General features: G+C 51.4%; 2 protein-coding genes and 1 pseudogene across 4 annotated transcripts in view; 2 read left to right on the forward strand and 1 right to left on the reverse strand.

Moving 5' to 3' along the window:
• Positions 1 to 16,493, reverse strand: part of POMT2 (protein O-mannosyltransferase 2) — a 46,632-nt gene extending 30,139 nt beyond the window's left edge. For both annotated transcript variants that reach the window (XM_020904624.2, XM_070469679.1), the window contains exons 1-3: positions 16,021 to 16,493; positions 5,612 to 5,696; positions 230 to 334 (exon numbers count right to left, since the gene is read on the reverse strand). In XM_020904624.2, coding sequence (XP_020760283.2) covers positions 230 to 334; positions 5,612 to 5,696; positions 16,021 to 16,484 — 654 coding nt within the window. In that variant the 5' untranslated portion in view covers positions 16,485 to 16,493. The remainder of the gene's footprint in view (positions 1 to 229; positions 335 to 5,611; positions 5,697 to 16,020) is intronic.
• On the forward strand, positions 14,034 to 14,639 carry LOC110144640 (ADP-ribosylation factor-like protein 2-binding protein pseudogene; annotated as a pseudogene).
• Positions 16,494 to 16,828: 335 nt separating the features above from the next.
• GSTZ1 (glutathione S-transferase zeta 1) lies at positions 16,829 to 27,674 on the forward strand. 2 transcript variants are annotated; one of them, XM_020904626.2, is made up of 9 exons: positions 16,829 to 16,920; positions 19,996 to 20,047; positions 21,830 to 21,897; positions 22,440 to 22,520; positions 23,089 to 23,214; positions 24,427 to 24,505; positions 25,047 to 25,099; positions 25,822 to 25,871; positions 27,136 to 27,674. In XM_020904626.2, exons 1-9 carry the CDS (start codon positions 16,906 to 16,908, stop codon positions 27,260 to 27,262), a joined length of 651 nt encoding a protein of 216 aa, XP_020760285.2. In that variant the 5' UTR covers positions 16,829 to 16,905; the 3' UTR covers positions 27,263 to 27,674. The 2 variants fall into 2 exon arrangements, with proteins under 2 accessions (XP_020760285.2, XP_020760284.2); XM_020904625.2 differs by lacking the exon at positions 16,829 to 16,920 and adding an exon at positions 19,617 to 19,723.
• The last annotated feature ends 262 nt before the right edge of the window (positions 27,675 to 27,936 follow it).

A 27,936-nucleotide genomic window follows, 5' to 3' on the forward strand; every position in this document is an offset into this window, starting at 1 on the left:
CTGGGCCTGCTCCCACCTGTGTCAGCCCCGTATTACCTGTGTCCTCTCTCACCCTTCTTACTCACTCCAGCTCTGAATCTTGACTACAGGGCACGGGTCCAATCACCCCCTCCTCCCCAAAGTCCCTTTTTCTAGACCGGCCACCACTTGAGGGCTTCTGACTGTTAACATTTCTGACTGAGTGTGGCCCCAGGGTTCAGGCAGCCAATCGCAAGTCAGGAAGCCTTACTCCTCTCATCCCCATGTAGCTGTGATGCTCATAGTTGTCCCCAGGCTTCTGGAACAAAAAGGTGCCATCGTACCCGCTCAGGTAGCCAGCCAGACCAATCAGCATCTGAGGAGAGAGGCGGAACACAAAGATGAGAGGCCTCGGAGAGAAGACCCCATCGCCTCCACACTCCCCTCCCAGCTGCCCACAGGAGGAGCCGCCAGCGTGACACTTTCTCCGGCAGCTGCTGCAGAGCAAAGACTCTCTTGTTTACAGAGTTCACGGCTTGAAACAAATCCTCTCCTGTGTCAAGGCCAAGTCCTTGGGAGCAGTGAAGACTGAGTACTTAAGAAGAAAATAACCCCAGTGTGAAGGGCAGAGCCAGCGAGGGGCTTCCTCATTCAGCCTTCTTTCACTTGCTGTGAAGTAAAACACGACAGCTCATGGACGGAGGCTGTGGCCAGGGGCTGATTCCTGGGAGACCGCACCACTGAAAGGAAAATGAGGCTCCAAGTCAGGATGAGGAGCAAGGAAAGAGGCCAAGTGGCTACACACCAGGCATAGAGAGAAGAGGAGAAAATGGGGAGCAGGACGCAGATGGATGCACTTCCCCGGAGGGGAAGGGAAAAGTCCCAGTGCAAACAAAGTCAGAAGGCCAGGGACTGGTTTCTCCTACTGCCAGTCTTCCAAAAAGAGGCCACCCTGGCACATCCCCAAACTGAACACATCAATTGCAAACTAAGCCTGTGAGTCGTGAATCCTTCAAAACACTCAAGAGGATTGGCCTCTTCATTTCTCTTTCCCTGACCATCAGTAGTATAAAACTTGCTTATTCACACATATAATCAGAAGCAGCTAAAACATAAGAACTGTCAGCAAATACCAAGCATCGGTAACAGCCCCAGGCTGCCTGGGCCGGACCCCTGCATTCGAGCTAGGCTGTGTGGAGAGAAAGCCTCGCCCAGTAGCGCTGCTTCTGGGGGCTCGGACGTGGACCACTGACCCACTTTTTTCTCTAAGTAGTTCTAAACAGGTCACTCTCCATAGTTCTATGTCAAGACACAGGAACCAAAACTCAGCAGTAAATTAATATAAATCCTTATAAAAAAAAAAGAGGAATCCCAGCATCCAGAAGTTATATTTAATGTTAATTAATTTACTATAAAGTAATAATAAGGTATTGAGAAGACAGAGCCATCCGAATACCCAGATGAACTTAAACTGAGAAGTGACAATCAAATGACTGTCCCTTCCCACCTGGGGTCTCAGAGGACAAGCCCACCTGGTGCAGAAATTCCCAGATCGCTGGGCTGGTGGCACAGCACGTGGGAATGTGCCGGTGACTTGGATCTCAGTGCCTCCCGTACGAGGTCTCTAACCGGGGACAATACTTAGTACTCTCTGAACTACAATTAATAAAACCTTCCTCACAGATGACTGTAAGGCTTAGAGCAGATGCCAAAGGTAAAACACCTGGTACTCTGCCAAGCATTTAACAAGCATTCAAAATTCAGTTCCCTCTTAGTTCCCATAAGGTTAAAAGTAGTCCTGATGGGATTCCCAGGTGGCCCAGTGGTAAAGAATCCACCTACCAATGCAGGAGATACAAGTTCGATCCCTGGTCCGGGAAGATCCCATATGCGGTGGAGCAGCTAGGCCCGGGAACCACAACTACTAACGTCCACAAGCCCTAGGGCTAGCACGCCACAGGAGAAGCCACCACAATGAGAAGCCTGCACACTGTAACGAAGAGTAGCCCCCGCTTGCTGCAACTAGAGAAAAGCCTGAGCAGCAACAAAGATCTAGCATCCAAAAATAAAAAATTAGAAACTTAAAAAGTGAAATAAAACTTTTAAAAAAGTGTGTGTTAGTCGCTCAGTCATGTCTGACTCTTTGCAACCCCATGGACTGTAGCCCACCAGGATTCACTGTCCATGGGATTCTCCAGGCAAGAATACTGGAGTGGGTTGCCATCCCCTTCTCCAGGGGCCCTTCCCAACCCAGAGATCAAACCTGGGTCACCTGAACTGCAGGCAGATTCTTTACCATCTGAGCCATCAGGGAAGCCCACTCTGCTAATTTTCTAACTCAAAAACTCATTCAAATCTGTATGAATAAGAGGATCTACTAGAAAAAAAAATGCTGTCTTAAAAAAACAAAACACTAATGGCTAACAAGCATACAAAAATATTTTCAGTCTAATTTAGGAAGACATGCAAATGGAAACATTTATATACCATTTTTTACTTTTAAATTGGCAAAGTTTTGGCAGTGTGATCACACCAGTGCTAGCAATGAGGTGAGGGAAGCAAGCACCCTCATACACTGTTGGTGGGAGTACATATATTATCACATTTTGCAGGATAACTTAACAATGTCTAACTCACATCTAAATGTGTACATCCTTTGCCTCTTCAGTTCAGGTGCTGAGGCTCTATTAGCCACACCTGCACAACTTTGAAAAGACAAATGTACAAGGAAGTTCATTGCACTATCTTTTGTAATGACTCAAAACTGGAAGTAACATAAATGCCCACCAGTAGAAGAGAGGCAAAATAATTTATGGCTTAAGTGTATAATGGAATATTATATAGCCACTAAAAAGAATGGGCTACATTTTACAAGCTGATGTGGAAAAAAAGTAAGATATATTTAAAATACAAGTTGCTCAATTTTAGTCTGTTTCTATTTGCATATATAATGTGCTGTTCATGTGTACTAATATATACATGTGAATAAATATATACCCTGTTGTATTTGTATGAAGTTTCTGAGAGGATATATAAGAAAATGTTAATAAAGGTGGCTCTGGTGGCCTCTGAGGAATAGAAATGTGAGAGAAGGTAGCTTTTGACCTTTTATTTCCTTCTGTTCGAATCAAATTTCTTGCTATGTGCAGGCATTTTTATTTCTTTTAAAGCACCTATTTCCCTGGAGCCCCTGGCACTCAGGGCTGGGGCCAGTGTGAAGCAGCAGGCATTGGCCTCAGTACTATAGGAGAAAACTTCCTAGTCATCACTTCAAGGGGTTTTTGTTTTTTTTTCAGGTGGTTTTTTTTTTTTTTTTATGTGAACCATTTTTTAAAAAGTCTTTATTGAATTTTTTGCAATATTGTTTCTGTTTTATGGTTTGGCTTTTTGGCCTTGAGGGCATGTGGATCTTCGCTCCCTGACCAGGGGCTGAACCTGCACCCTCTGCATTGGAAGCTGAAGTCAACCACTGGACCACCAGCTCCCGTGGGGCTTTCTGAGTCTTTGACTAGCTTGGCTTCAGAACCTATGGAAGCTGCTGTGCTCATCAGTCTCTCTCAAGCAGGCAGACAGACTGCACTCCCTGGTGGCAGCCTTACAAAGAAGCCTCCCATTTCTGCCTTCACACAGGAGCCAGATGGGAGGAAGGGAAGGCTTCCGCAAAAACAACGCCGCCAGTGTTCTCACGTCTTCATTGCACTGAGCACTAGCGCACTCCAAAAACAGACAGGCAATCTCTAGCTGCAAGATAGGGCTGGGTTTCCTATGAAAAATCTCTGTGGAGCTGGTTCCCAGGCTGGACCAATGCAAATATTCAGCAGGTTCTGTGGCTTAAGTCTACAGTGGTAACGGATGTACTTGCCCCAGTACTGGGGCGAGGCAAGTTACGGAGGCAGTTGTATGATAGTTAAGACAGCAGACTGTAAGCCAGTCTGAACCTGGACTCTGCCACTTACTGGCTATACTCCCCATGGCAAACCACTCATGGCTGAGTCCCACTTTCCCCTTCTGTAAAATGAGGATAGAACAGTGCCTACTGCATAAGGTTGTTCTGAGCATTAAGTAAGTTAATGCATCTACAGTGACTAAAAGAGACTGTTCAATTGCTGCTCTCTTATTGTTATAAGGAGACAAAATGAAGCGTAACATTTTTTGCTTCTTCTCTGGGTTTGGAGCTAATTTTGAAATAGGTCACCTACCTCATCTTCCTCTCCTCCCCTGAAACCAGCAGGACCTTCTCCCTGGTCCCCACCCCATGCTCTGGTGCCTGCCCCCTAAGCCCACCTGTCACAAATCACGACCCCTGCTGCCTCTCACCCACTGTCTTCAGCCCCAGGTACTCCACGCTCCAAGAACACTTCATACCAGGCCAATTCCTATCCCCTTGGTACCAAAGATCTCAGCCTCCAGTTAGGAAGAAAGGACTGAGTGAACACCTGGGCTAATCCATTAGTCTTCTCAGGAGTGTTTGCTTCTCAGACAGTAAGATGCATTCTATTTCTAATTGGAAACCATGTGAAAGGAAGAGGCCAAGCAACGTGCTGCGAGTGGGGAGGGGAAGAGAGTTCCCTGCTCTTGTAGAAATCAGCTCCCTAACTTTCTGCAACAGATTCCTTCCCTCCATTTCCTTTTTCTTCTTTTTTTCAAATAAGATAAAATTCATGTAACATAAACCAGGCTTCCCAGGTGGCTCAGTGGTAAAGAATTCGCCTGACAAGCGGGAGGCATGTGTTCAATCCCTGGGTGGGGAAGATCCCCTGAAGAAGGAAATGGCAACCCACTCCAGTATTGTCTGGGAAATCCCATGGACAGAGGAGCCTGGCGGGCTCTGTGGGGGTTGAAAAGAGACAGACACACCTGAGCGACTAATCAGCAGCAGCACATACCATAAAATTCACCGTTTTAAAGTGTACAATTCAGTGGCTTTTAGTTTATTCACAAGGTTCTGTGACCATCACCACTACCTAGCTCCAGACTATTTCATCACCCCAAATAGAAACTCCACACCCATTTGCAGTCACTGCCCAATCTTCCTTCCCCCTTGTTGTTGCTGTTTAGTCGCTAAGTCATGTCCGACTCTTTTTCGACCCCATGGACTGTAGCCCACAAGGCTCCTCTGTGCATGGGATTTTCCAGGCAAGAATACTGGAGTGGGTTGCCATTTCCTTCTCCAAGGGATCTTCCCCACTCAGGGATCAAACCAAGGTCTCCTGCATTACAGGCAGATTCTTTACCAGTGAGCCACCAGGGAAGCCCTGACAACTAGTAATCTAAATTTCTCTACGGATTTGCCAATTCTGGATATTTCATATAAATGGAATCATATAATATGTGGCCTTTTAAGTCTGACTTTTTCCATTTAACATAATGTTTACAAGATTAATCCATGTTGCAAAATGTGTCAATACTTCTTTCTTTTTATGGCTCCATAATATTCCATCTTATATTTCATACCACATTCTGTATCCATCCTTCAGTTGATGGATTCTAACTCTATTTCTGAGCCCAGAGAACTCCTAGAAATACCAAAGGTTTCCCATGAAAGCAGCCGTTCTGGGATGTCAGAGGGTTCTTTCTACAAGAACAAGAATTAAACCCCAACCTAAGACTGGGCTCCAACCCTTAGCAGAGTGCAGTCCACCACACTGCTCACCTTTCCCAGAGGTGGGTGCACATCAAAGAAGAAGGTGCGGTTGATATAGTAACTTCCCATTTTTCCAAAGTGAGTCTCATCCCAACTAAAAAGAAAACAGAAGAGAAATGAAATTCTTAAAATAATCATACAACCCAAATAGCCTTAATACAGCATGGTTAAATTTACAGTTAAAATCAAAGGCTAAAAAAAAAACAAAGACTACAAGTTTCAAGCAATTAATGAGAAAATCTGAGTTTTAAAAAAGTGCTTTTAGATCTGGTTTCCTTGGTGTGTATGCCCAGAAGTGGGATTGCTGGAGCCCATTATACAGAGCGAAGTAAGCCAGAAAGATAAAGACCGATACAGTATACTAACACATATATATGGAATTTAGAAAGATGGTAACAATAACCCTATATGCAAAACAGAAAAAGAGACTCAGATGTATAGAACTGACTTGTGGACTCTGGGAGAAGGTGAGGGTGGGATGTTTCAAGAGAACAGCATTGAAACATGTATATTATCTAGGGTGAAACAGATCACCAGCGCAAGTTGGGTGCATGAGACAAGTGCTCGGGCCTGGTGCACTGGGAAGACCCAGAGGGACCGGGTGGAGAGGGACGTGGGAGGGGGGACCGGGATGGGGAATACATGTAAATCCATGGCTAATTCATTTCAATGTATGACAAAAACTACTGTAATGATGTAAAGTAATTAGCCTCCAACTAATAAAAATAAATGGAAAAAAAAAAAAGGAAAAAAAAAAGTGCTTTTAATGCAAGTAGTTTGAGGAAACAAGACATCAAGCTGGTCCTTAATCTGCATTTAGACAGAAGATAAAGGCTAGCAAATACCAACCTGTCATCATAAATTTAAGTTAAATCTATACTTATTCTGTGTCTTGAGTTTCTATTTACTTTAAAAAGGCAAAGAGTTTCCTATATTATAAAAAGTTTTACAATAAGTTTTCTTCCAAGTCTGCTAACTTCTAACCCCAAGACTACTAAAAACTATGTTATTCTCGCTGTTACAAACTACACTGTGGGCTGGAGTCTGATTTTGTTCCCAACCTTGTGATAATTAACCTCTGACTGTGAACTCTGATCTTACTATAATGATGGACATGCGTTTGAGCAAGCTCTAGGAGTTGGTGATGGACAAGGAAGCCTGGCGTGCTCTAGTCCATGGGGTCACAAAGAGTCGGACATGACTGAGCCACTAAACTGAACTGAAAAGTAAGAGCTTTCTCACTAAGTTAACAATCAATCTAAAACCCATCCTCATTATTTACTTGAAAATTACCATGCAAGGAAAGAAGTGATTCTAACACATTAGCTTTTAAACACAATGCAAAAATCCTGTTTTTCTACAAAACCACAGTAAACCTTTCACATCCTACATGGGGGCTTTACAGCGGCAGGCCAGTTATCCAGCAGAACCTGGCCATTTGTGTGTGTCAGTCTCTCCCTGCAACTCAGAGGGGCAGTTGCTTTCCAGGAACTATCCATCCCCAGGTCAGCTTCTATAAACAGTTATCGCTGACCTACAACATGAGGGGCAAAACACGCTCTTAGCAAAAATACAGGGTTCTTTTGTTTGTTTTACTCAAATGGGTCTAATAGCTAGGCAAAAGGGTAAATCTACTTCTGCATCTGCTGAGCACATGGCTTGACATGAAATGAGGACGGTGACCTGGTGATGTCAAACAGAGAAAATAACTTCCAAGCAGTGTGACAAAACAGATTTGCAGAAAAAAAAAGAGATCCGGTCCCAGCACCACCACCCACTGGGTGAGCATGACCCTGAAAAGTCACTCACCCTCTCTGGATCTCTTTTCTCATCTACATGAAGAAGGCAATAATAGTATCTGCCAGTCCATCTCCCAGGGAGCTATCAAGTAACACATGTGAGAGAACTCTGCAGACTATAGTCCCACACATGCAGGGCACTATTTAAACTGTCCCAACATTTGTGGTTAGTTTCAAAGTCTGTTTGGAAACATACTGATAGAGAAGTATAAGATTTTTACTTTCAAGTAAAACTAGTGGTAATATTCACACTTCCTCTTGGCTTCCACTGCATGTTTGTGGTAGGAGACAGTCCTCCCAGGCTCTCTCTTGTTCCTACAGACCTTGCAGGATATGCCAAGAATGCAAGGTCCTGATAACTCTTTACTTAGGCCATTTCTCTGGGTTATGCTTCCCGCAACCTAAAGGAAGACACAGAATCTCCTTCTGGGACAGAAAGCAGACTGGCTTACTGCTTATTATAAAACAGTGGATTCCCCAAGCTCCATACACCTCAGCTGTGATGCAACCCACTGCATGTGCAGGCATTCATCCAGGCCCAGGGCATGGAACAACTGGGGCAAGCAGAGCTGATGCCAACATACTGATGCCCATCCTGCTTGCTGTACCGTGAGAAATGAAGCCAGCTATCTCTGACCCAGGACTTTGTCTCCTGGCAGCATCCATAAAACAGTGACAGGCTAACTGATTAGTAGGTAAGTAGGGTAAAAATAAGGGCTTCCCACGTGGCACTAGTGCTAAAGAACCTGCTTGCTAATGCAGAAGACATCGGTTTGATCCCTGGGTCCAGAAGATCCCCTGAAGAAGGGAATGGCAACCCACTCCAGTATTCTTGACTGGAGAATCCCATGGACAGAGGAGCCTGGTGGGGTACAGTCCCTGGGGTTGCAAATAGTCGGGCATGACAAGTGACTAAGCATACATGCATGCACACAGGGTAAAAATAAAACCCGAAACCCTGATAAGCTTAGGATGCTGTTATAGCTTCCCTCAAGAGAAAGGACAAGGCCCCTCAGGGACAGGGGTAGGGGATGACAGAAGACTCCCTGGATCTGGTAGTAAATGCTCTTGCCCAAGAGGTGGGGAAGGGAAACAGAAAAACAGAAAAAGAGACTCAGATGTATAGAACAGACTTGTGGACTCTGGGAGAAGGTGAGGGTGGGATGTTTCAAGAGAACAGCATTGAAACATGTATATTAGGATGAAACAGATCACCAGCCCAGGTTGGGTACATGAGACAAGTGCTCAGGCCTGGTGCACTGGGAAGACCCAGAGGGATCGGGTGGAGAGGGAGGTGGGAGGGGGGACTGGGATGGGGAATACATGTAAATCCATGGCTAATTCATTTCAATGTATGACAAAAACTACTGTAATGATGTAAAGTAATTAGCCTCCAACTAATAAAAATAAATGGGAAAAAAAAAAAAAAGAATCTTCCACTTCCACTGGCCTACCTATTATTGAGGCTGAGTGGAGAGAGGCAGATTTGAAACAAACTGTCTGAATGCTGCCTTGGTTACTGCTCACATTCTTCTGGGTAAAAGCAGGAAAAGATGTAATCACCAGTATGGGGCAATTAGCTGAGCAGCCCTAGTCAAAAGGCTATATGGATGCAGCTGATGAATCACGGAGCCCCCAAAGCTTACCTGAACGGTGCCCACAGTAAGGACCTTGCTATTCCATACAGAACTCTGCGTAGAGTGAAAATATGGGAAGGTCCCTGGGTGAGCTGTGTGCCCAAGCTCAAAGGGTGCCTTGCTCAGAGACTCGGAGCCACTCTGTCCCTCTGGGTCCCATGATCCCGCCCCTCTGCCACAATCTGAGCTGCTTCAAAGAGAAAAATGACGAAAGATGAGGTTAAGGTCTCCCTGTCCCTAAAGGGGACTATAAAGGCCATGCACACCCTTCTTAGCATGGTGAGGAGAGGGAACTCAAGCTCAAGGTCCTGTTGGATACAGGAGCACCCTACTCAATCCCCTAGCGTTGAGGAGACAACTTGCCAGGTGCAGGAGTTACCAAAGGCGTCAAGGACTTCAGGGAGGACCAGAGCAGTGAGCACAGGGACTGAAAGAAGACGGTCCCTAAGCCTAGGGGCTCACCAGACAAAGGAAAGTACACTGGGAAGAAGTGGGGCAAACCTATCCAGGCGCTACAGGGAAGAAAGGCTTCCTCCTGCCCCCTGCATCCAGCACTGCCCAGACTCCCCACCTGGGAGTGGCATAACCTCTAGATGGCTGTCACTGTAGCTCCTGATACAGGCCGATTAGACTTGTTAGTTCAAAGAGCAGGGAAAGCACCCAAATTCAACTGACAGGGTCTGAGCCAAGTTCCCATCAGGGAAGGGAAGGTAAAGTGCCCTTGTGGGTGGGGCCCTTGAAACTACTGTTGAGGCTTCCACTGCTGAATGCATGTTTGTCTTTATCCTACACATGTCAAAGATTATCCCATTCAGGGACTGCTGCATAGTGAGAGGTGATCCTGTCCCCTCCCAAGGGGTCCTAGAGAAACAAGATAATCATAAAAAAGGGACATTACAGTTTTAAAGATGGAATGGGGTTGGGGGGAGGCGTGGGTTCTCTATGAAAGCAATGCCATCTGCTGGACATAGGCTTCAAGTACATACCTTTTTAAAGAAGCGACTACCAACCTACTCCTAAGCTCTTGTTGAAATTAAGAGCCTGAACCACGGTCTTTGGCCTGATCGTGCTGCTTTGAAACTGTGGCTAGCAAGAAAACAGCTCAGTAAGCCTCGTTGGTGAAATGGAAATGGTATATTCAAGAGCATAGCTGGCCTGGCCCGAGAAGCATCTTGATTTTTCAAAAACAGGTGTTAGCTGTCCCTTTGAAGGAAACTATCTTCCACTCCACTACCTGTAGCAAAGCCCCTGACTCAGTGAGGTCTTGATTCCCAAAGTTCCCTCTTAATGTTTGTGCCTGGTTTACTGATGTTTTAGCTAAACTAAAAGCAGACAGTAGCCACAGGGCAGTAGCTATCATCCAGCCCCACTGACAACTCTGGAAAGACAACTGGAGAAAGGGTTGACTGGCACAATGCACTGAATCAAAAGTCAATGCCTGTGCCTTCGATGATACTCTTAAGAAACAGACAAGTTATATTTTTACTTACTCTTAGGCTTCTGCCATTGGCCTAACCATCTGGTGGGTCACTTGGAAGGCCACATATATTCAGAAATTTAAAGATCCCCTCCTTGGTGCCAATCATGGAAAAAAATCATTGTTGCATGTCAAGGGGACAATCTGGATCTCTAATAAAGATAGCCCCAATAAGGGCCAGTATTTTGATAAGATTGATTAGAATCAAGCTGCTGATCAAACCTGCACCATCCTGACCACTGCCATCGCTGCCAGGATACCACCTGCTGCCATCAACACACCAGGCGTGGAAATACATCCACCACCATGGAGGCACAAGATAAAGGACTGTTTATTCCCAAAGCAGAGGCCACTGCTACACTGTGGACACTTGTGCTGCCTTCCAAAAGCTGGCCTGTCAGTCCTGTCATAAAGGAAGCCACACTGCTCAGGGCACTGACCTGCCCACCCCAAGGAAACCAGCCATATGAGGCCTGCTCCCCTCTCCAGCCTATCAGCTGCCCTGCACCTGCTGCCACTTCTCAGGCTACAGTGTTGATACTGCTATTCCAGTCCAATCATCTTACTCTAGATATACCCCTGTGGCCCTTGAAACTAAACTGCGTCATGTTTTCAGCGTTTCAAATCATTTACAGTCTGACAATGGTGCACCTTTCTTTTTTGCAATGGCCTAGTAGTCAAATTATCCAATGACATTCCACACTCTAGACCATCCACAGGTATCTGATATTATCAAGCACTGAACACTCTTCTCAAAAAGATTTCTGATTCTACTTCCCTCACCTCCACCTTGTTCATACATCTTAGTCACATAGTTTGGCCACCTAACTAGGTGTTTATCTCCTCTTGGCCACCAACTGGGTAATGATTAGGATAAAAGAGGTGTGTTATAAAAATCTATTGGAAAATTTGAGATTCTTCCTTGACTATTCCTGGGCTTGGTTTGTCTCCCTTAACAGCAAGTCCAGATCAGCCTGTGGTGGAGGAGGGTGGAGGATTTACGGGATTGAAATTTAGTTCTAGTTCAGTTACTTGGATTTTCTCGTTGGAGTCAGGTAAAAATACAGATCACTTGGCTGAGCATACTGCTTGTGAAGTCCCTCTACAGTAGCTCATGGGGGCCAAGGGGGGAGGCATAACAAGTCTGTGCCAATTTTCTGACAGCGCCCATGGCAGATAGGTCTGGATATTAGTAGTACGCAATAACTGGAGTAAAGGTGAAATTACAGGTACTAAGTGGGACACAGGGATTATATGGCAGTGACGGGAAAGATATAACCTTGCCACCTAGGGAAGGAACGTCTTAGGCTCCTGGAAATGTAAAGAGAAGGGAAATAATTAATGCTCTTTACCTCCTAGGCCCAGACTCTAGACTGCCAAAACACTATGGTACAACTAAGGCAAGTGGCGGCTGCAGATAGCAATCTGACCTGTTGCTGAATCTGTCATCCTGCTACAAAATCAGAAAAACTCATGTGGACATGGCCAGTCTTGAACTATCCTCTTGTCACTGATGATATCAACATTAAGCCCCAAGCATGGATCTCTCTTCACAGGTGTGCCAAAACACAGACTGACACCACCTTCTATCAGTATGCGTGCATGCTCAGTCACTCAGTCATGTCTGACTCTTTGCAACTCCACGGACAGTGGCCCATCAGGCTCCCCTGTCCAAGGCATTTCCCAGGCAAGAATACTGTAATGGGTTGCAATTTCGTCCTCCAGGGGATCTTCCCAACCCAGGGATTGAACCCAAGTCTCCTGTGTCTCCTGCATTGGTAGGCAGATTCTTTACCACTGAGCCACCTGGCAAGTCTGACTGATACAAATTCATATGCTTCTCCTACACCCTAGGGACCTTAGTGAAGTGAAGTGAAGTCGCTCAGTCGTGTCCAACTCTGCGACCCCGTGGACTGTAGCCTACCAGACTCCTCAGTCCATGGGATTTTCCAGGCAAGAGTACTGGAGTGGGTTGCCATTTCCTTCTCCAGGGGATCTTCCCGACCCAGGGACAGAACCCGGGTCTCCCGTGTTGCAGGCAGACGCTTTACCGCCTGAGCCACCAGGGAAGCCCTTAGGTTACGCCTTATATAGTGACCGAGGCTGCAGCTACTCAGTGACACTCACTGCCCATGTGGTTTAACCAAATCACTGAAATGGTGGTCTAAACCAAATCTGATGGCAATCCCAATAAAATTTAACAGAGAATCCTGAAATGGAGTGACATGCACCCCTTCAGGTAATATGTTAGAAGGTACAGAAGAACTGGGCCATGGAATGTCTTTCCATCAGGCATGAGAGTTGCTTTTTGAATGAGGGAACTCATAATTATTGGCAATGACACCAAAAATCAGAGCTCAGCCTAAACATCGGTGTACAGACCATAATGGGAAATAGACTGGCCTTAGATTACATCCCAGCTATCTGACATAAGACTTACTGATCCTTCCTCCCCACACCTCCACACATGCAATTCTTCCTAGGTGGGCTGAATCCAGGACCCTGGAGGGCAGAGGTTAATATCACAGGTTGGCCTCACCCTGCAGTTTGAGTCCTGGTGAGAGCAGCCTTAACCAAGTCTTGTATGAGACAAGTTAAACAGACTTGGTCCCTGTGAGTCAGGTTACACAGAGTAGCCAATGGAGCTGCACATGCTTATGAAGATTTGGTAAAAGCCAAAACAGCTTAAAATCAAGCGACGAGCCTGTTGGGAAAGACAGTCCTCCATGGCTCTCTTGTACTTCCACACATCTCGCTGGGTATGCTCAGAATGCAGGGCCTTCACTGCACTTTACCTGGACCATTTCCCCAAGTTCTGTTTGCATCCAGCAGCCTTGGGAGATGAGATAACGTCTCTCTCTAGGACAAAAAGTATGCTTGCTTATTGCTTGCTGTAAAACAGTAAATCCCTCAGGCTTGTTCCTTAGCTGCAAGGCAACCCACTGTGTGCACAGTCATCCATCTGAGCCCATAGCATCACCACGTGGGGCTTCCTGGCCATGAGAAATTGAATCCAACTTGCCCATATTCATCCTGCTTCCTCTGCCATGAGCAGTAAGTCTTTTGACTTTGACCCAGGAGTCTCATATATTCGGTCAGCACTCATGAAATAATAACAAGCTAATTCCTTAGCCTCCAAGTGGGGTAACCCCATCTGTTATCTTGGTTTTTAGTCAAGGAGTTCCATTTCTACCAACCTCTACACTAACTTTCTCCTCAGTGATGCGGAGAAAACATAGTATCACTTCTTGGCCAAACAAATTAACCATTTTCAGATCCTATAAAGCTCTTTCTCCTTCCAGCGGGAGACTCTTAAAGCTTTTTAAATGAATTTGACTGCCGCAACTCAGTCCAACAAATTCTTTAAGAAAATATGTGAGTTTAGCTAGGCCTGGCAGGGCTGGGAGGCTCGGCCGGCGTGTGGCCGCAGCCGGGGAGCCTGAGACCGGGGCGTCGCACGCAGGCGCTACCTGCGCCGTGAGCCGGCCGCGGCGAGGCCTCCCGGATGCCGGTTGGAGCTCTGCGGTGCAGAGCAGAGGCTGCGCCCGGGCCGCAGGCAAGGGTAGAAGGCCAACGGGTCCGCTCTCCGACGCGCGGTGGACGCGGCGGCGGCGGCGATGGACGCCCTAGAGGAAGAGAGCTTCGCGCTGTCCTTCTCTTCCGCCTCTGATGCAGAATTTGATGCTGTGGTTGGATGTTTAGAGGACATTATCATGGATGATGAGTTCCAGTTATTACAGAGGAATTTCATGGACAAGTACTACCAGGAGTTTGAAGACACGGAAGAGAATAAGCTTACCTACACACCTATTTTTAATGAATACATTTCTTTGGTAGAAAAGTATATAGAAGAACAGCTGTTGGAGCGGATTCCTGGATTTAACATGGCGGCTTTCACTACAACTTTACAGCACCATAAAGATGAAGTGGCCGGTGACATTTTTGACATGCTCCTCACATTTACGGATTTTCTGGCTTTTAAAGAAATGTTTCTGGACTACCGAGCAGAAAAAGAAGGCCGGGGACTGGACTTGAGCAGTGGTTTAGTGGTGACGTCACTGTGCAAATCATCTTCTGTGCCAGCCTCCCAGAACAATCTGTGGCCCTAGGTCTCACCTTCAGGCTCCCGGCTCTTCCTGGACGTCACCAGCTCAGTAGACTGGGAGAGGCTTTGGCTAATGATGTCAGAAGAATACATCTTGGAAAGACTGACTCTTCTGCAACTCTTCATTAATCTTAAGTATTGATGGGTCAGAAGACAATTACCTGACCTTTCTGGGACGAGACATTCTTGGTTTTGGTAACCCTAGTACTCCTCCCCGAGTAGACCCCTCTCTCAGGCTTCAGAGTCTGGCTCCTGCAGCAAACCCGAGTCCAGCATTCTACCTGGGATGCCTGTCCCCAGCATTCATGTCAGGGTGTCCGTGTTGGGAAAATTTACCATCCTCAACACTCTTGGCTCAGTAGGTCTTACATGTCCCAGGAGGCTTTTCATGCACCCACAGCTGATCACAGTTTGAGTCCTACAGCCTCAGTGGGGGTTCTGACTGGGAATATTTATCTAGGAGTTAACTGCAGCTAGCTGCCCATCTCAAGATTTGTGAAAATCCTACCATCATAGCTAGTAGGAATCAACTTAAGAGATTTCCTTTACTTAAAAGCTACATGTGAAAATCAATTCCTAGTCTTACATGTGCAGTCTTTATCACTGTCTTCTACAGGTCCAGATGTAGTCCCATTGTTTTCATAACCCTCGTTTATGCGTTTTTGAAAAAATATTTTTATAGATGAATACTCAGGCTAACCTAGTGGATACAATCTTGGAACTTCCATGATTACCCACTTCAAGATCAAAATATTATATGCTGTGTGCTTTTTAGCTGTTAGTGCTATGAAAGCTAAAATGCTTTCTACCTTGGTCCATTTTACTGGGTGCCAGTGAATGTATGCTGGAAGTAGTCTAAAATATATCCTTTTCTTAGAGCAAAAAAAAAAGAAAAAAGAAAATATGTCTCCCCTCACAGGATGATCCCAGACCTGCCAGGTGGGACCCTTGTTATCACCCATGGACACACAAGTTGTTCAGGCTCCTGATAATGAGACACCCAGTTAGGAACGTTCTCCCCACCCTCTGAGGCCAGGACACCCTGCAAATTAGGAACTCGGGCTTAGGAAATTCTATACTAAGGATTTCCAATTCTCCTGGAAAAGTTCAGAGCATCTTTAAAAGTCACGTGAGGCACTGCAGAATAGTCTGCAAGGCAGGAAGGCCGCTTCCTCACATACTGAGGAATCCCACTGCCACCCACCAGAGCTAAAATCTATTCCTTCTCCCGAGGGATGCACCTGGCCAGAGGCCACCACCAGCAACCTGTATCCCCCACCTCCAGCGGGCCCCGCCCATCCCACTGTGAATCCCGCCCCTCCGCGACCCCGGGCCAATGAGAACGCGCGCCCCTCCTTCCGCGTGGCCACGGTGCCCGCCCAAGCCCTACCAGCACTCACCAGATGTGTGGCGGCTGGTCCAGACGGTGGAACCGGGTGACGAAGGACGTCAGCGTCACCAGGGCCAGCAGGGCCCACCGGCCGGCCGCCTCAAAGCGCCGCGAGCTCGGAGGAGCAGGCCGTTTGGGGCTCCGCGCTGTAGCTGCCTCCGTGGTCACGTCCCGGCCCGCGGCCCGAGCCGCCTGGGACCCGTATCGGCCCTTCCGGGGGCGCAGTTCGGATCCCGCCAAGCCTCCGCCCGCGGCCGGCGGCATCCTTCCCCTCCTCAGGACGGCCCTCCGGCCCGCAGGCACGCTGTGTCTTGCGAAGCGCCCCGCCAAGAAGTCACCAGGGGGCAGCTCGGGGTGCCCTGGGAAATGTAGTTCCCTGCGCCGGCTACGCGGCGCCAGGCCCCGGCCTCTGGAGTGGGCGGGGAGTGCGCTCGCCGCCCGGGCCGCTAGGAGGCGGCTAGTGGCGCAGAGCATGACGAGGGAGCTGCGCCGGCCCGGCGAGAAGGCGGGCTCAGGGAGCTGCGGCTCCCAGCGGCGCCGGGGCTGGGGGCGTGGCGGCGGGGCGGGCCGAGCTACCCGAGACCTTGGGGCTCATGCTCGGCCGGCCCCTCGCTTTTACCGGGACCGAAACCCAAATCCTGACGTGTTGGGGGTCGGCCCCTCGCTTCTACCCAGCTCAAAACCGAAGTCCTGACGTGTTGGGTCCGGCCCCTGACTTTTACCGAGACCAAAACCGAAGTCCTGACGTGTTGGGGGCCGGCCCCTCACTTTTTACTCAGACTCAAACCGAAGTTCTGACGTTTTGGGGTCCCACTGGGCCCGAATCGTCGCCGAGTCGGAGAGTCGCAGGCGCGAAGCTTCCTGATCCGGAAGGAGGGGCCGCCCGCAGCGCGAGATGCAAGTGGGGAAGGTCTGTGCCACGTATCCAGGGCAAGGGGCCGCTGCTTAGAAACACTGAGGCGACCCTGGGGCCGGGGTCAAAGGTGACCGCCTGGCTCCGCCCACAGCTCCCACAAAGACTCCCAGCAGGCCGTGCGCCGCTCGGACTCGGCTCTGCGCCTGCGCGTTGCCCTGTGGTCGGGGTGGGAGGGGAGATTGGGCCCAAGGTGTCGCGAGTTATTTCAGTCGTCCCCTCGCTTTGCAGTAGTCTCGCCATCCCCTAGCTCGACCCGCTGGGGCTTCCTAAGCGTCGTCTCTCCGTCTTCCCTGTTCCGCGCTCGGTCCTGCGTATATTTTCCCGGCGGTCAGCCTGACGGCTCTAACAGCAAACGGCCTTCCAGGGTTGTTTGCATTTTGAGAGCGTGCAAAGGGGAGGCGGTGGCACTTGTGGTCATAACAATCACTTGGGGACCTTACCACTTTTAATTTGCATTTCCCAGGCCTTTCCCCAAACCACTGTATCAATCTCTTTATTAAAGATTGAAAACAGCGATTGTAGCTCAAAGGAAGGTGGCAGGAACATTCGGTGGAATAGAACATCGCTTTGATAATAACAGACCTCCCACACCCAAATGGGAGTTTAGGACCCTTTCTCGAAAATCGTGTGTAAGAGATGGTTTAAAAATAAAATTTGTTGGAATGGTAAGAATTCATGTTTGAATTGGAAACAATTCCTCCAGGAGTGGTGATGAAATGGATATTTTACTTGCACTTAAAATTTAGCTCTGCAAATGCAAAAAGGAACACGGGATGGTTTATTCAGGTATCATAAGAGATCAGAAACCACCCTTCATTTTATCTGCTGATGGCCCCTAAGTAGGAAACGTGAGGGCTTAATGGCATTGTCACCCTTAGCACAGGTCAAAGGTATAACTGTAACTAGGTAAGGTGTTTCTTCAGAGATTCTAAGCTAATGTTTGCGGCTCTCTAGGGATTCTTTCGGAGCAGGCAATGGCACCACACACATTCCAGTCCTCTTGCCTGGAAAACCCCATGGACGGAGGAGCCTGGTGGGCTGCGGTCCATGGGGTCGCTAAGAGTCAGACACGACTGAGTGACTTCACTTTCACTTTTCACTTTCATGCACTGGAGAAGGAAATGGCAACCCACTCCAGTGGTCTTGCCTGGAGAATCCCAGGAACGGGGGGAGCCTGGTGGGCTGCCGTCTATGGGGTCGCACAGAGTCGGACATGACTGAAGCGACTTAGCAGCAGCAGCAGCAGGGATTCTACTGCGTTTCAGCAGTCGCTGCCTCTTGGCCTCAGGGGCCCCTCCAGCCTAACCAGATAAGGAAAGGGAGGCACCCTGGAGCAGGGTACATATAGCTGTGGCCAGCGAACTCTTCCTCCAAGAATGCCTGCTGCCTATCACTTGGCTTTTGTCCAGAACTATCTTCACTTTCCCCATGAAAGTTGCCTTCAGGATAGACTGGGACGCCCAGTCTCATGAACTCACTTAGGAGGACTGGGTTCCCACTGTGTCCTCACCTGCATGGAAGGTGGAGTTGGTCATTCAAGGATGAGGAAAGCAGGGTCAGGGAGCAAGCAGCTTGGTGACCTGGTGCATGCCGAAGCAGGAGGAAACTTGGGTGAAGTGTCTATAGTCAGAGAGATGGCAGACAGGGCTGATCTGAGAAATTCTATTGAGTTTGCTGTCATCCATAAGGTACATATGTGTCTGCTGGAAGATTCATGAGTGCTAATTACTGGTCATTCTGTCCTGGGTTCTGCTTTGAAATGCTGGGTACCTGGAAGCACCAGAGAAACTAAAGTTCAGAGGTGATGTCTCACATGCTATTGCCTTCAGGGGCTTCAACAAAAATGAGAGACAGGGCCAAGGCAGATCTGAGAGGGTATGGCTTCTCTGCTGCTGCTGCTAAGTTGCTTCAGTCATGTCCAACTCTGTGCGACCCCATAGATGGCAGCCCACCAGGCTCCGCCGTGCATGGGATTTTCCAGGCAAGAGTACTGGAGTGGGTTGCCATTGCCTTCTCCGATGCCTTCTCTAAAGGGGGTTATTAATTGTCTTTGGTCAGTGTTGCTACTCAGAAAACAGTCCAGTATCTCCATACTTTTTTTTTTCTTTTTTAAGAAAAAACAAGCAACAGGATTTATATGTACAACAATGTGATTTTTAATATTAGCAACTAATTGAAAGGTTTTTAAATACAGTATAGACCAAACAGAACACTGTGGGCTGCCAGCTTGTGACCTCAACTGTGGGGTCCATGGGTATATTCCTTGGCTTTTAATGAGATCGCTTGAGAGCATGGAGGATTGGTAGGTGGAATATTGAAAGAGATGGGCTCCAAGGCTCAGAAAATTAGATTTCCCGATCTCTCTGCCACTGTCAGAAGATATTAAACTATCATTTTAGGGCAAACCTTTGTTTTACAGACAAGGGAGCTGAAGACTAGAGAAGGCAAGGCTCTGTGCCCAGTCATGCAGAGCTAGTTCCTGCACTGGGAACAGACCCCAAGTCTGCCAGCTCCCAGCCCACTGCATCACATTAACTACTGCTTCAAAACTAGGCCTCCCTGTCTGCCCAGGACACCAGACCTGGCTCCACCAGAAGCATAAGCTTCCCACAAGTTCAAGAGGCCCTTTCTGACCAGATTCAAAGTTCCCCTGATGCCTGTTTAGCCCAGCATCCCATTGGCTGGTAGTAGGATCCACCCCTTTAGTAGATTCCTCCCCCTGCCCTGCAGCTCTGTGAGCGTGGACGTTCCCTGAGAGGCCAGGGGTCTCCGCAGCAGCATGGCTGAGTCGAGCAAGGTAAAGAAAGCATTTGCAGACTGGCTTCCCCTGTGGGGAGTCTCTGGGACCTCAGGGATGCATGCAGCACAGTTGGAGTCACCACATGACCCCCAAGGCCTCTAGCCCAGATAGCTCTGAGTCTGGCCTGAATTTCGCCGATGCAGGCCTAAGGAAGGAGGCCTGGCTTGCTAGGAGCCTCCTGGCTAGGAGTTGCCTCCCCTCCAGTGGACTTCTGGGGCTGAGAACCCAGCAAGCATGGGTTAACGTGCCTCCTCGTCCTCTCTCCTCAGCCCATCCTGTATTCCTATTTCCGAAGCTCCTGCTCATGGAGAGTTCGAATCGGTAAGAGCTGTGCCTCCACTGAGAGCCGGGGTGGGGTGGAGGGAATCCTGGGTGAGAAGCTGGGGGTACCACCCCCAGCAGATCTGGAGCCCTCAGCCTTGAAGTCATGTCTACCTTGGAAAGCCAACAAAAGGAAGGAAGGGGCTGCTTTTCCTCTTGGACCCGCTACCTCTCCCATACTGCTCTCCAAAGCCCCATAGCAACCATGCTTCAGGCAACCTCAGAGAACTCAGAGGTCCTTGGTAACTGGCAGGGAACAGCTGGCATTCCTCACTTCTTATCTTATTTGATCTGGCAAATTAAACAGAACTGGCCAGTGTCAACCCCAGAGGCCTCAGGGAAGGAGAAACCAGGGCCCCTCTAGTTCAGCCCTCATCTGACCCTCCTCTCCCTCAGCTTCACTCAGCCCTTGGCCAAGCTGAAAGTCACAGGCTCTTGCCGAGAGAGAATGGTGCTGAGTGCTTTTGTGCCCATGACTCCATTTAAACCCGAACAACCCTAGGAGGGAGGTATTGTTGGTGTCACCATTGTGCAGGTGGGAAAACGGGCACAGGGAGGTTGCCTGGGGGGATTTGCCCAAGGTCATGTAGCTGCTAAAGGGTGGAGCTGGAATTTGACCCAGCTAGTCTGGCTCCAGAGTCCATGTTCTTTCCTACCCTGGGCTGCCCATCAGCTGGGCAAACGGGCACAGAGGGTCATGAAGTTACCTGCCCAGGGCCACGCGGCTAGTGGATGAACGTGATGACATTTGAATCCAGGCAGCCTGCTGCCAGGAGCCCAGTCCTGACTGCAAAGCCATCCTCCATGACCTCCTCTTCCCACGGGCCCCTGGTATTTGCTAGATTAGGTGGGCAAGAGCACTGGGCTGCCCGAGGACACGTTCCTTGACGAAGACGCCCTCCCCCGGCCCAGAGCTTCTGCCCTGCCTGGGCCAGACTGGCAGCATGGGTGCTGTCTGCGGGTCTGGTGTGCCTTGGCCTCTGGCCCGGCCCTGACCACGCTCACCCTCCAGGGTGGAGCTGACCACGGCTGACGGAGCCCAGTGTCCTCCAGGCTCTCTGCAGACTGACATACCTCACCCTCCTCCCCTCATTCCTTCTCCTGATGCTGGCCATCGCCGTATTTTAATGCACAAGTGTGCACACTTGCACAGCCTCCTCCACTGCAGTTGGCTGCTTTACCCTCACTTTGCTGGGAGGGGTGGTGGGGAGTGGGGAAACATCAGAGGAGGAGAGGAAATCCAGCTACTGGGAGTCCCAGCTATGCCGCCCTGAGACCACCAGAGAGTCCTGGCACCCTGCTTGGAATCTGCAGTCAACAGCCTGGAGAACGGAGAGAATGGATTAGCAAGGGCTTCCTCTCTAAACAGAACCAGAGTGTCATTGGTCCACTTGGGCCCTGCCTGGTCACTGAACAGCTTCCCTCAGCCCTCACTCAGATGGCCTTGGCCGGGGGAATGAGTGCGTGTCTCCAGCACATCAGCCCCGCTTGCCGCTGGGTGAGGCCTTGCAGGGGGCAGAGCTGACGGGGACACTTCCCTGCTGTCCTCCAGGGGCCCACAGCCTGGGGGCACAAGCGCTCCCCAGGGGCACAGTGAGCCCAGGAGGAAGAGGCAGAGCGTCAGGGCCCTGGGGTAGGAGAGCAGGTGCTGGGCAAGGGAGATGGGAAGCAGGGTCCAGGACTTCCCCAAGTGGTGCAGAGAAAGAAGATTCCATCTCTCTGGTCGCCCTGGGGAATGTGGTCGGAGGTGGTCACCTGAACACTGTCTGCCATCTCTCGTAGCTCTAGCCTTGAAAAACATCGACTATGAGACTGTAGCCGTCAACCTCATAAAGGACGGGGGCCAGCAGGTAAGGAGGCCGCCCCCCGGCCACGATATAGGAGGCAGAGGCCTCGGAGAGGGGCCCAGCAGGGGATGCAGCCTTCTGCCCACGAGAGGGGAACCCTGTAGCCCTGCGCCCTGTAGTCCCCACGGCCGGAGGAGGCTGCTGGCTCTCCCTCGTGGGACAGGGCGGCAGGCTGTGCAGCAGCTGCCTGAGCCACGGGGAGGCCCAGGTTCCAGGTGCCGTACCACAGCATGGCTCCAGGAGGCCAGGTGCTGAGCCGGTCCTTGCCCCATGGTGAACCCTGCGATGTGCCTTGGTGGCCACATACGAGATGCAGGGACAAGCACACAGCCAGGCCATCAGGACAAAGCCTGTGTCTCAGCGGCCACTGGGCTTTGGGATTCTGCACAGAGTCCCCTAGGTGTCACCCTGGGGCTCGGAGCCAGGGCCTTCCCCAGGGGAGGGGGGTGCAGGTGGGCAGTAGGCTGGGGGCTTCCTGCTTGCTCCGCTCTGCTTTAGCTGACTCAGGCCAGGCCGCCCAGTCCACCAGAGCCTCGTCTCCACAGTTCTCTGAAGAATTCCAGGCCCTGAATCCCATGAAGCAGGTGCCAGCCCTGAAGATTGATGGAATCACCATCGGCCAGTCCGTGAGTGGAAGCTTTGGGAGACCCTGCATGAGTATGGGGCCTGGACAAGAAGACCTCAGAGCCCTTCCTTACCTGTGTCTACGCAAGGCGCCCAACTCTTAGGAGGACGTGGGAGGGAGGTTGCCCTCTTGCTTTGGGAAGTGAGGAGAGACTTAAGCATAGGGGGAAGCCCACGCTCTGTAGGACAAGGGTTGAAAATGAGCCCGTCCTCCTGGGGAGCCTCTTGGCTTCACGGGGCTCGAGGGGAGGATGGTAAAAGGGTAAAAGAGGTGGGGTGGTGATTTGGGCTTCCCTGGGTGGCACTAGTGGTAACCAGCCTGCCAATACAGGAGACGCAAGAAACCTGGGTTCGATCCCTGGATCGGGAAGATCCCCTGGAGAAGGGCATGGCAACCCACTCCAGTATTCCTGCCTGGAGAATCCCATGGACAGAGGAGCCTGGCGGGCTGCAGTCCGTGGGGTCACTAAGAGTCGGACACGACTGAGCGACGTGGTGCAGTGTTGGGAGTGGAGGAGGAGGAATCGGTCGCCCTCTCTGGTCCCTGTCTCACTGCTCCCCTCTGGACAGCTGGCCATCATCGAGTATCTGGAGGAGACCCGGCCCACGCCGCGACTCCTGCCTCGGGACCCGAAGCAGAGGGCCCAGGTGCGCATGGTGTCTGACCTCATCACCAGCGGCATCCAGCCCCTGCAGGTGCGGCTCCTGTGTGTGTGGGCTCCCTCCCTTCCCTCGTGCCTGCAAACCCACCCTGCAGCACCCAGCTCATCAGTGGGCAGGGGCCAGGGGCAGGAGGACAGAGGGGACCCTCAGGGACTTGGTTCCAGACTGTGGGGCAGGGGGAGGAGGGGAGCCAGAAAACACCCATCCCCCAGGGACCCAGCCGTATTCCAAGATGCCCCAGGTTTCCAAGGACACCTCCAGAGGCACCACCTCCCTCTGAGGTGAGAAAGGGCCAGGAGGCAGGGAGAGGCAAGCCACCCAGGCCCTGCCTCCACCCAGAGCAGCCTCCCTTTCACCTGTTCTGTGTCATAGACTGGGATTCGCCTTAGATTTTTTTTTTTTTAATTTTCCACTGGTAGAACTGAAAAGTGCTAAAAGTTCATCTATTTAAAAAAAAATTCATCTGTGCTAACCCCTGACTTTGCAAAAAAGAAAATAGCCCAGAAAGGTGGAGTGACTTTGCAAATAAGAAAATAGCCCAGGGCTTCCCTTGTGGCTCAGCTGGTAAAGAATCTGCCCGCAATGCGGGAGACCTGGGTTCGATTCCCTAGGTTGGGAAGATTCCCTGGAGAAGGAAAAGGCTACCCACTCCAGTATTCTGGCCTAGAGAATTCCATGGACTGTATAGTCTCAAAGATCAAAAAAAAGAAAATAGCCCAGAAAGATGGAGTGACTTTGCAGAGTCACTGTAAGTGCGACAGACCCCTGACTGTGCACCCATGCCCCCTTGTTGCTTTTTTTTTTGTTGTTTTTTTTAAGAAAGGAGGTTGGAACAGACAGATATACAGATCTCCTGAAAGCTAGCTCTGTGTGCCTCCCCCGTCCTGCCCCCTACCCTGTATCAACCCCCCCCCCTCACAAAGGACCATGTCACGGAGAAGCACTGAATGCAAGGGAGAGAGGCCTTGGGTTGCACCCCCCCCACCTTCCACGTCTCTGCCGGAGTCACAGGCTTCCAGACTGCAGGGGCCTCTAGGGCAGCCTGAGAAGGTGGCCTCCAGGATCGTCACCTCCCTTCCACCCCTGGGGCCAGATGTAGGAAAGGAAAGCTCGCGGGGTCCAGGGTAGGACAGGTGTACAGTCAAGGGCCACATGGGAACTGGGCTTGCTTGAGGGGCCTTGGTGGAGTGGGTGGGCTCAGGCTGGCTCCCAGAGCTCACCCTTGATTTTCCTTGGGCCACACAGAACCTGTCTGTCCTGAAGCAGGTGGGACAGGAGAACCAGCTGACCTGGGCCCAACAGGCCATCACTTCTGGCTTTAACGGTGAGTCCCTGCTCCTGTGAGCTGCCCCCAGTGACCTCTGAGAGAAATGGCCCTCACACCCGGGGCCCCGGGCATCTGCAGCAACCTCCCAGGCCCTTTGGCCTTGACCGTGGTGGCATGGATGGGCGGGGCCGAGGGGGCAGCGGGTTGGGCAGCAACCAAACCTGACCCGAACCCCTGGTACTTCTGGGAGCCTCACGCCCGAGGCCTTTGGAAGGTGGGTGGCCCAGCTTCTGCCCCCCTGTCCACTGCGGGCAGGAAGCCAAGGCCTGCAAAGTGCCTGCCCCTCAGCGTGAGAACCGCTGCCTTCTCCAGTCTTGTCCTCTCATGGGAGGGAGCGGTAGCTGCACTTGCCGAGGGCAGACACCCCCACACCCCGTCACCTGTCTCCAGGCCCGATGGCCGCGTTCCCTCCCGCACACACTCCAGCCTTGCCACTCAAGACAGCTGCCCGTGTCATAGCTATGGATGCCAAAGCCCAGAAAGGCAGATCTCCCTTTTCTGTGCCCGGACTGAGAGTCTCCCTGTTGCCTCCCCACAGCTCTGGAGCAGATCCTGCAGAGTACGGCGGGGAGGTACTGTGTGGGGGACGAGGTGAGCCCCTCCCCGGCAGGCCGCCTCAAGCTGCCACCGTCTCCCTCCAGCCCGGGGCAGGCTCTGCCTCCAGAGCTGCCCGAGGAGGCAGCTGCGGTGGGTGTGGGGAGGGCGCCCTCTGTGCTAAGCAGAAGTTGCCTCACGGGGCACTCCTCAGGTCCCCTTGGTCGGCTGCCTCAAGAGGAAGTGAGTTTCTCGTTCCTCAAGGTATTCAAGTCGAAGACCTCATCTCTGAAATGCAGAGGCGGTCCTGCATTTCATGAGGAATTAGCCTAGACAGTGTCTCCATTCCCTTCCAGTGACAGGATTCTAGGGTTTAGGTGCCCTTGGCTGGTACAGGCTGAGGCCCCGGCCCTGTGGTAATTCTGGTTCCCAAGCGCCCCCCACCACCCAGAGGCTTCTGTCCCTGCTGGGAGCCCCCCCCACGTGCCGGTGGAGGCGGTGGTTTTTAACGAGGACAGGACCGTCCACTGAGGCAGGCAGGCCTTCTCTGGCTACCCACAGAGCTGGTTATCAGGGCAGCTGGAGCGTAGCCAGGAGAAGCGCTTCTGCCCAAGGGTCGGACCCCGCCCGGCCCACGGGAGACAGGCCAGAGGACGGCGGCCTGGGGTGGGGAGAAGAGCCAGAGGCAGATGGCTGCGTCAGGGGCCAGCACCCAGTACTGGCACTGGCGTGAGGCTGGGGTGTGCCCCCTGATGCAAGCCCCCCAACCCTCTTTGCAGGTGTCCATGGCTGACCTCTGCTTAGCGCCTCAGGTGGCGAATGCTGACAGGTAAGGGCGCGCCGCAGCACCCTTTCTCCTCCTCCTGGCTGCTCCCCTCAGAACACACAGCTTCCTCCTACTGTCAGGCCCTGACTTCATCTACTGAGGCGACATCTCATGCAGACTCTCCCCGACTGGCCAAGGTGCCCGCCTCCCCCCCCCCCAGCCCCGTGCCAGGCCACAGCAGCCACTCTGGACCGTAGGAGACGGCCGGAAGAAGCCGGTGTAACACCATTGTCATGCCCACTGCGGCCCGGGGGATACCTCGTAGTCCCTGCCCCCAAGAGGGGGTGCCTCACCCTGTGGACACGCCTGAAGGAGACCCTCTGAGAGCCTGCTCTCCCCCGTGTGGTGTGTCTGTGCCCAGCGGTGAGCTCTGCTTTCCTCCCATCAGCCCTCAGGAAGGCCCAGATAGAACCCGTCTGTGGAAGGCATCATGCTGAACACTGCTCTGTGTGTGTGCGTGTGTGTGCATGTGAGCGCACGCATGCACACGCGTGTGCTCAGTTGCTCGGCCATGCCTGACTCTTTGAGACCCCACGGACTGTAGCCCACCAGGCTCCTCTGTCCGTGGGATTCTCCCTGCAGAAATACTGGAGCAGGTTGCCATTTCCTACGCCAGGGACTGTTATGGGTATGGAAACACTTAACAAGAATGTTGTAGACACATTCCTTTCCCTTAAGCTGCTGCTGCTGCTGCTAAGTCACTTCAGTTGTGTCTGACTCTGTGTGACCCCATAGACGGCAGCCCACTGCTCCCCTGTCCCTGGGATTCTCCAGGCAAGAACACTGGAGTGGGTTGCCATTTCCTTCTCCAATGCATGAGAGTGAAAAGTGAAAGGGAAGTTGCTCAGTCATGTCCGACTCCTAGTGACCCCATGGACTGCAGCCCACCAGGCTCCTCCGTCCATGGGATTTTCCAGGCAAGAGTACTGGAGTGGGGTGCCTTTGCCTTCTCCACCCTCCCCACCAGAAGCTCATGAAATGGTCAGGAGATAATCTGTATATGAATGCCCAGCACCAGCCTAACACATACAAGTCATGTAGGCTGCCACGGCCTGGAGTGGGAACAGTAGATGGTACCGCAGGAGACCTGCCCGTCCGCAGAGCTCCCTGTGAACAGAGACCCCCCCCAGCAGGGCCACCTCCCTAGGCCCGCGCCGGCCAGCCCCAGGGACTTCATCCAGCCCTGCTTCTGTGCTTCGCCCCCACCCGCCGCCCACAGGCTGTGCCCCTGCAGACCTCGGCTTAGATGGATATTTCTCTGCTGCAGGTTCAAGGTGGACCTCACTCCCTACCCCACCATCAGCCGCATCAACAAGTCACTGCTGGCCTTGGAGGCCTTCCACGTGTCTCACCCCTGTCGGCAGCCGGATACACCCCCCGAGCTGAGGGCCTAGCTCTCAAACTGCGCCCCACTGGTGCAGGGGCGGGGGGCGGGGAGGGGTGCAGGGGGAGACACTGCCTGGGCTGAACTGGCCTGGAAATGAGCGAGCCCCGACTGCAGAGAAGCGGAAGACCTGAACCCTCACGCTGGCTCTGCCTTCCTGCCGGACCGCTCTCTGCCTCAGCCCCTTCGTTTGTCACCCGCGGGCAGGGTGGGGTGAGAGGATGCGGGAGCGGGTAAGGCAGGCAATTACCTGGTGTCGGGGTCCCAGGCAGTCAGGAGGATGAAGTGAATGTAGACTGAAATGTCTGGCCAGTTTACCAGAGGCATGAGGAAGTCTGAGCGCGTCTTCCATCTCCTCGACTGTTAACTGACTTCCGAGACGGCCCACCCTGGAATCTGATCATTAAACTAAAGCCCAGGCCTCCGCGTTGTATCACTTAAAGCTGAGCTGGGTTCCAGAGGGTGAACCCTCTTCCTGGCTGGAATCCCCCTGAGTCTGGACCAGGAGAGAGAGTCAGCCAGCCACTTGCCCAACCCCTGTGGTTGGCCTGGCCCTCAGGACCTAAGGGCCAGGAAGAGAAATAAGCCCCAAAGCCTTCCTGAGAGAGTCAGACAAGACCCAGGCGAGAGCAGGTATGAGAAGCAGAAGAGAAAGCATCCTGTGACCAGCTGAGTACCCAGGGC

The sequence above is a fragment of the Odocoileus virginianus genome, chromosome 6 (assembly GCF_023699985.2).
Source record: "Odocoileus virginianus isolate 20LAN1187 ecotype Illinois chromosome 6, Ovbor_1.2, whole genome shotgun sequence".
Lineage (NCBI taxonomy): Eukaryota > Metazoa > Chordata > Mammalia > Artiodactyla > Cervidae > Odocoileus > Odocoileus virginianus.

Coding starts and splice junctions, on each gene's coding strand:
- GSTZ1 (XM_020904625.2), top strand. Junction 20,048..21,829: donor CTCATGGAGAGTTCGAATCG/GTAAGAGCTGTG, acceptor CATCTCTCGTAG/CTCTAGCCTTGAAAAACATC. Junction 23,215..24,426: donor GCGGCATCCAGCCCCTGCAG/GTGCGGCTCCTG, acceptor TGGGCCACACAG/AACCTGTCTGTCCTGAAGCA.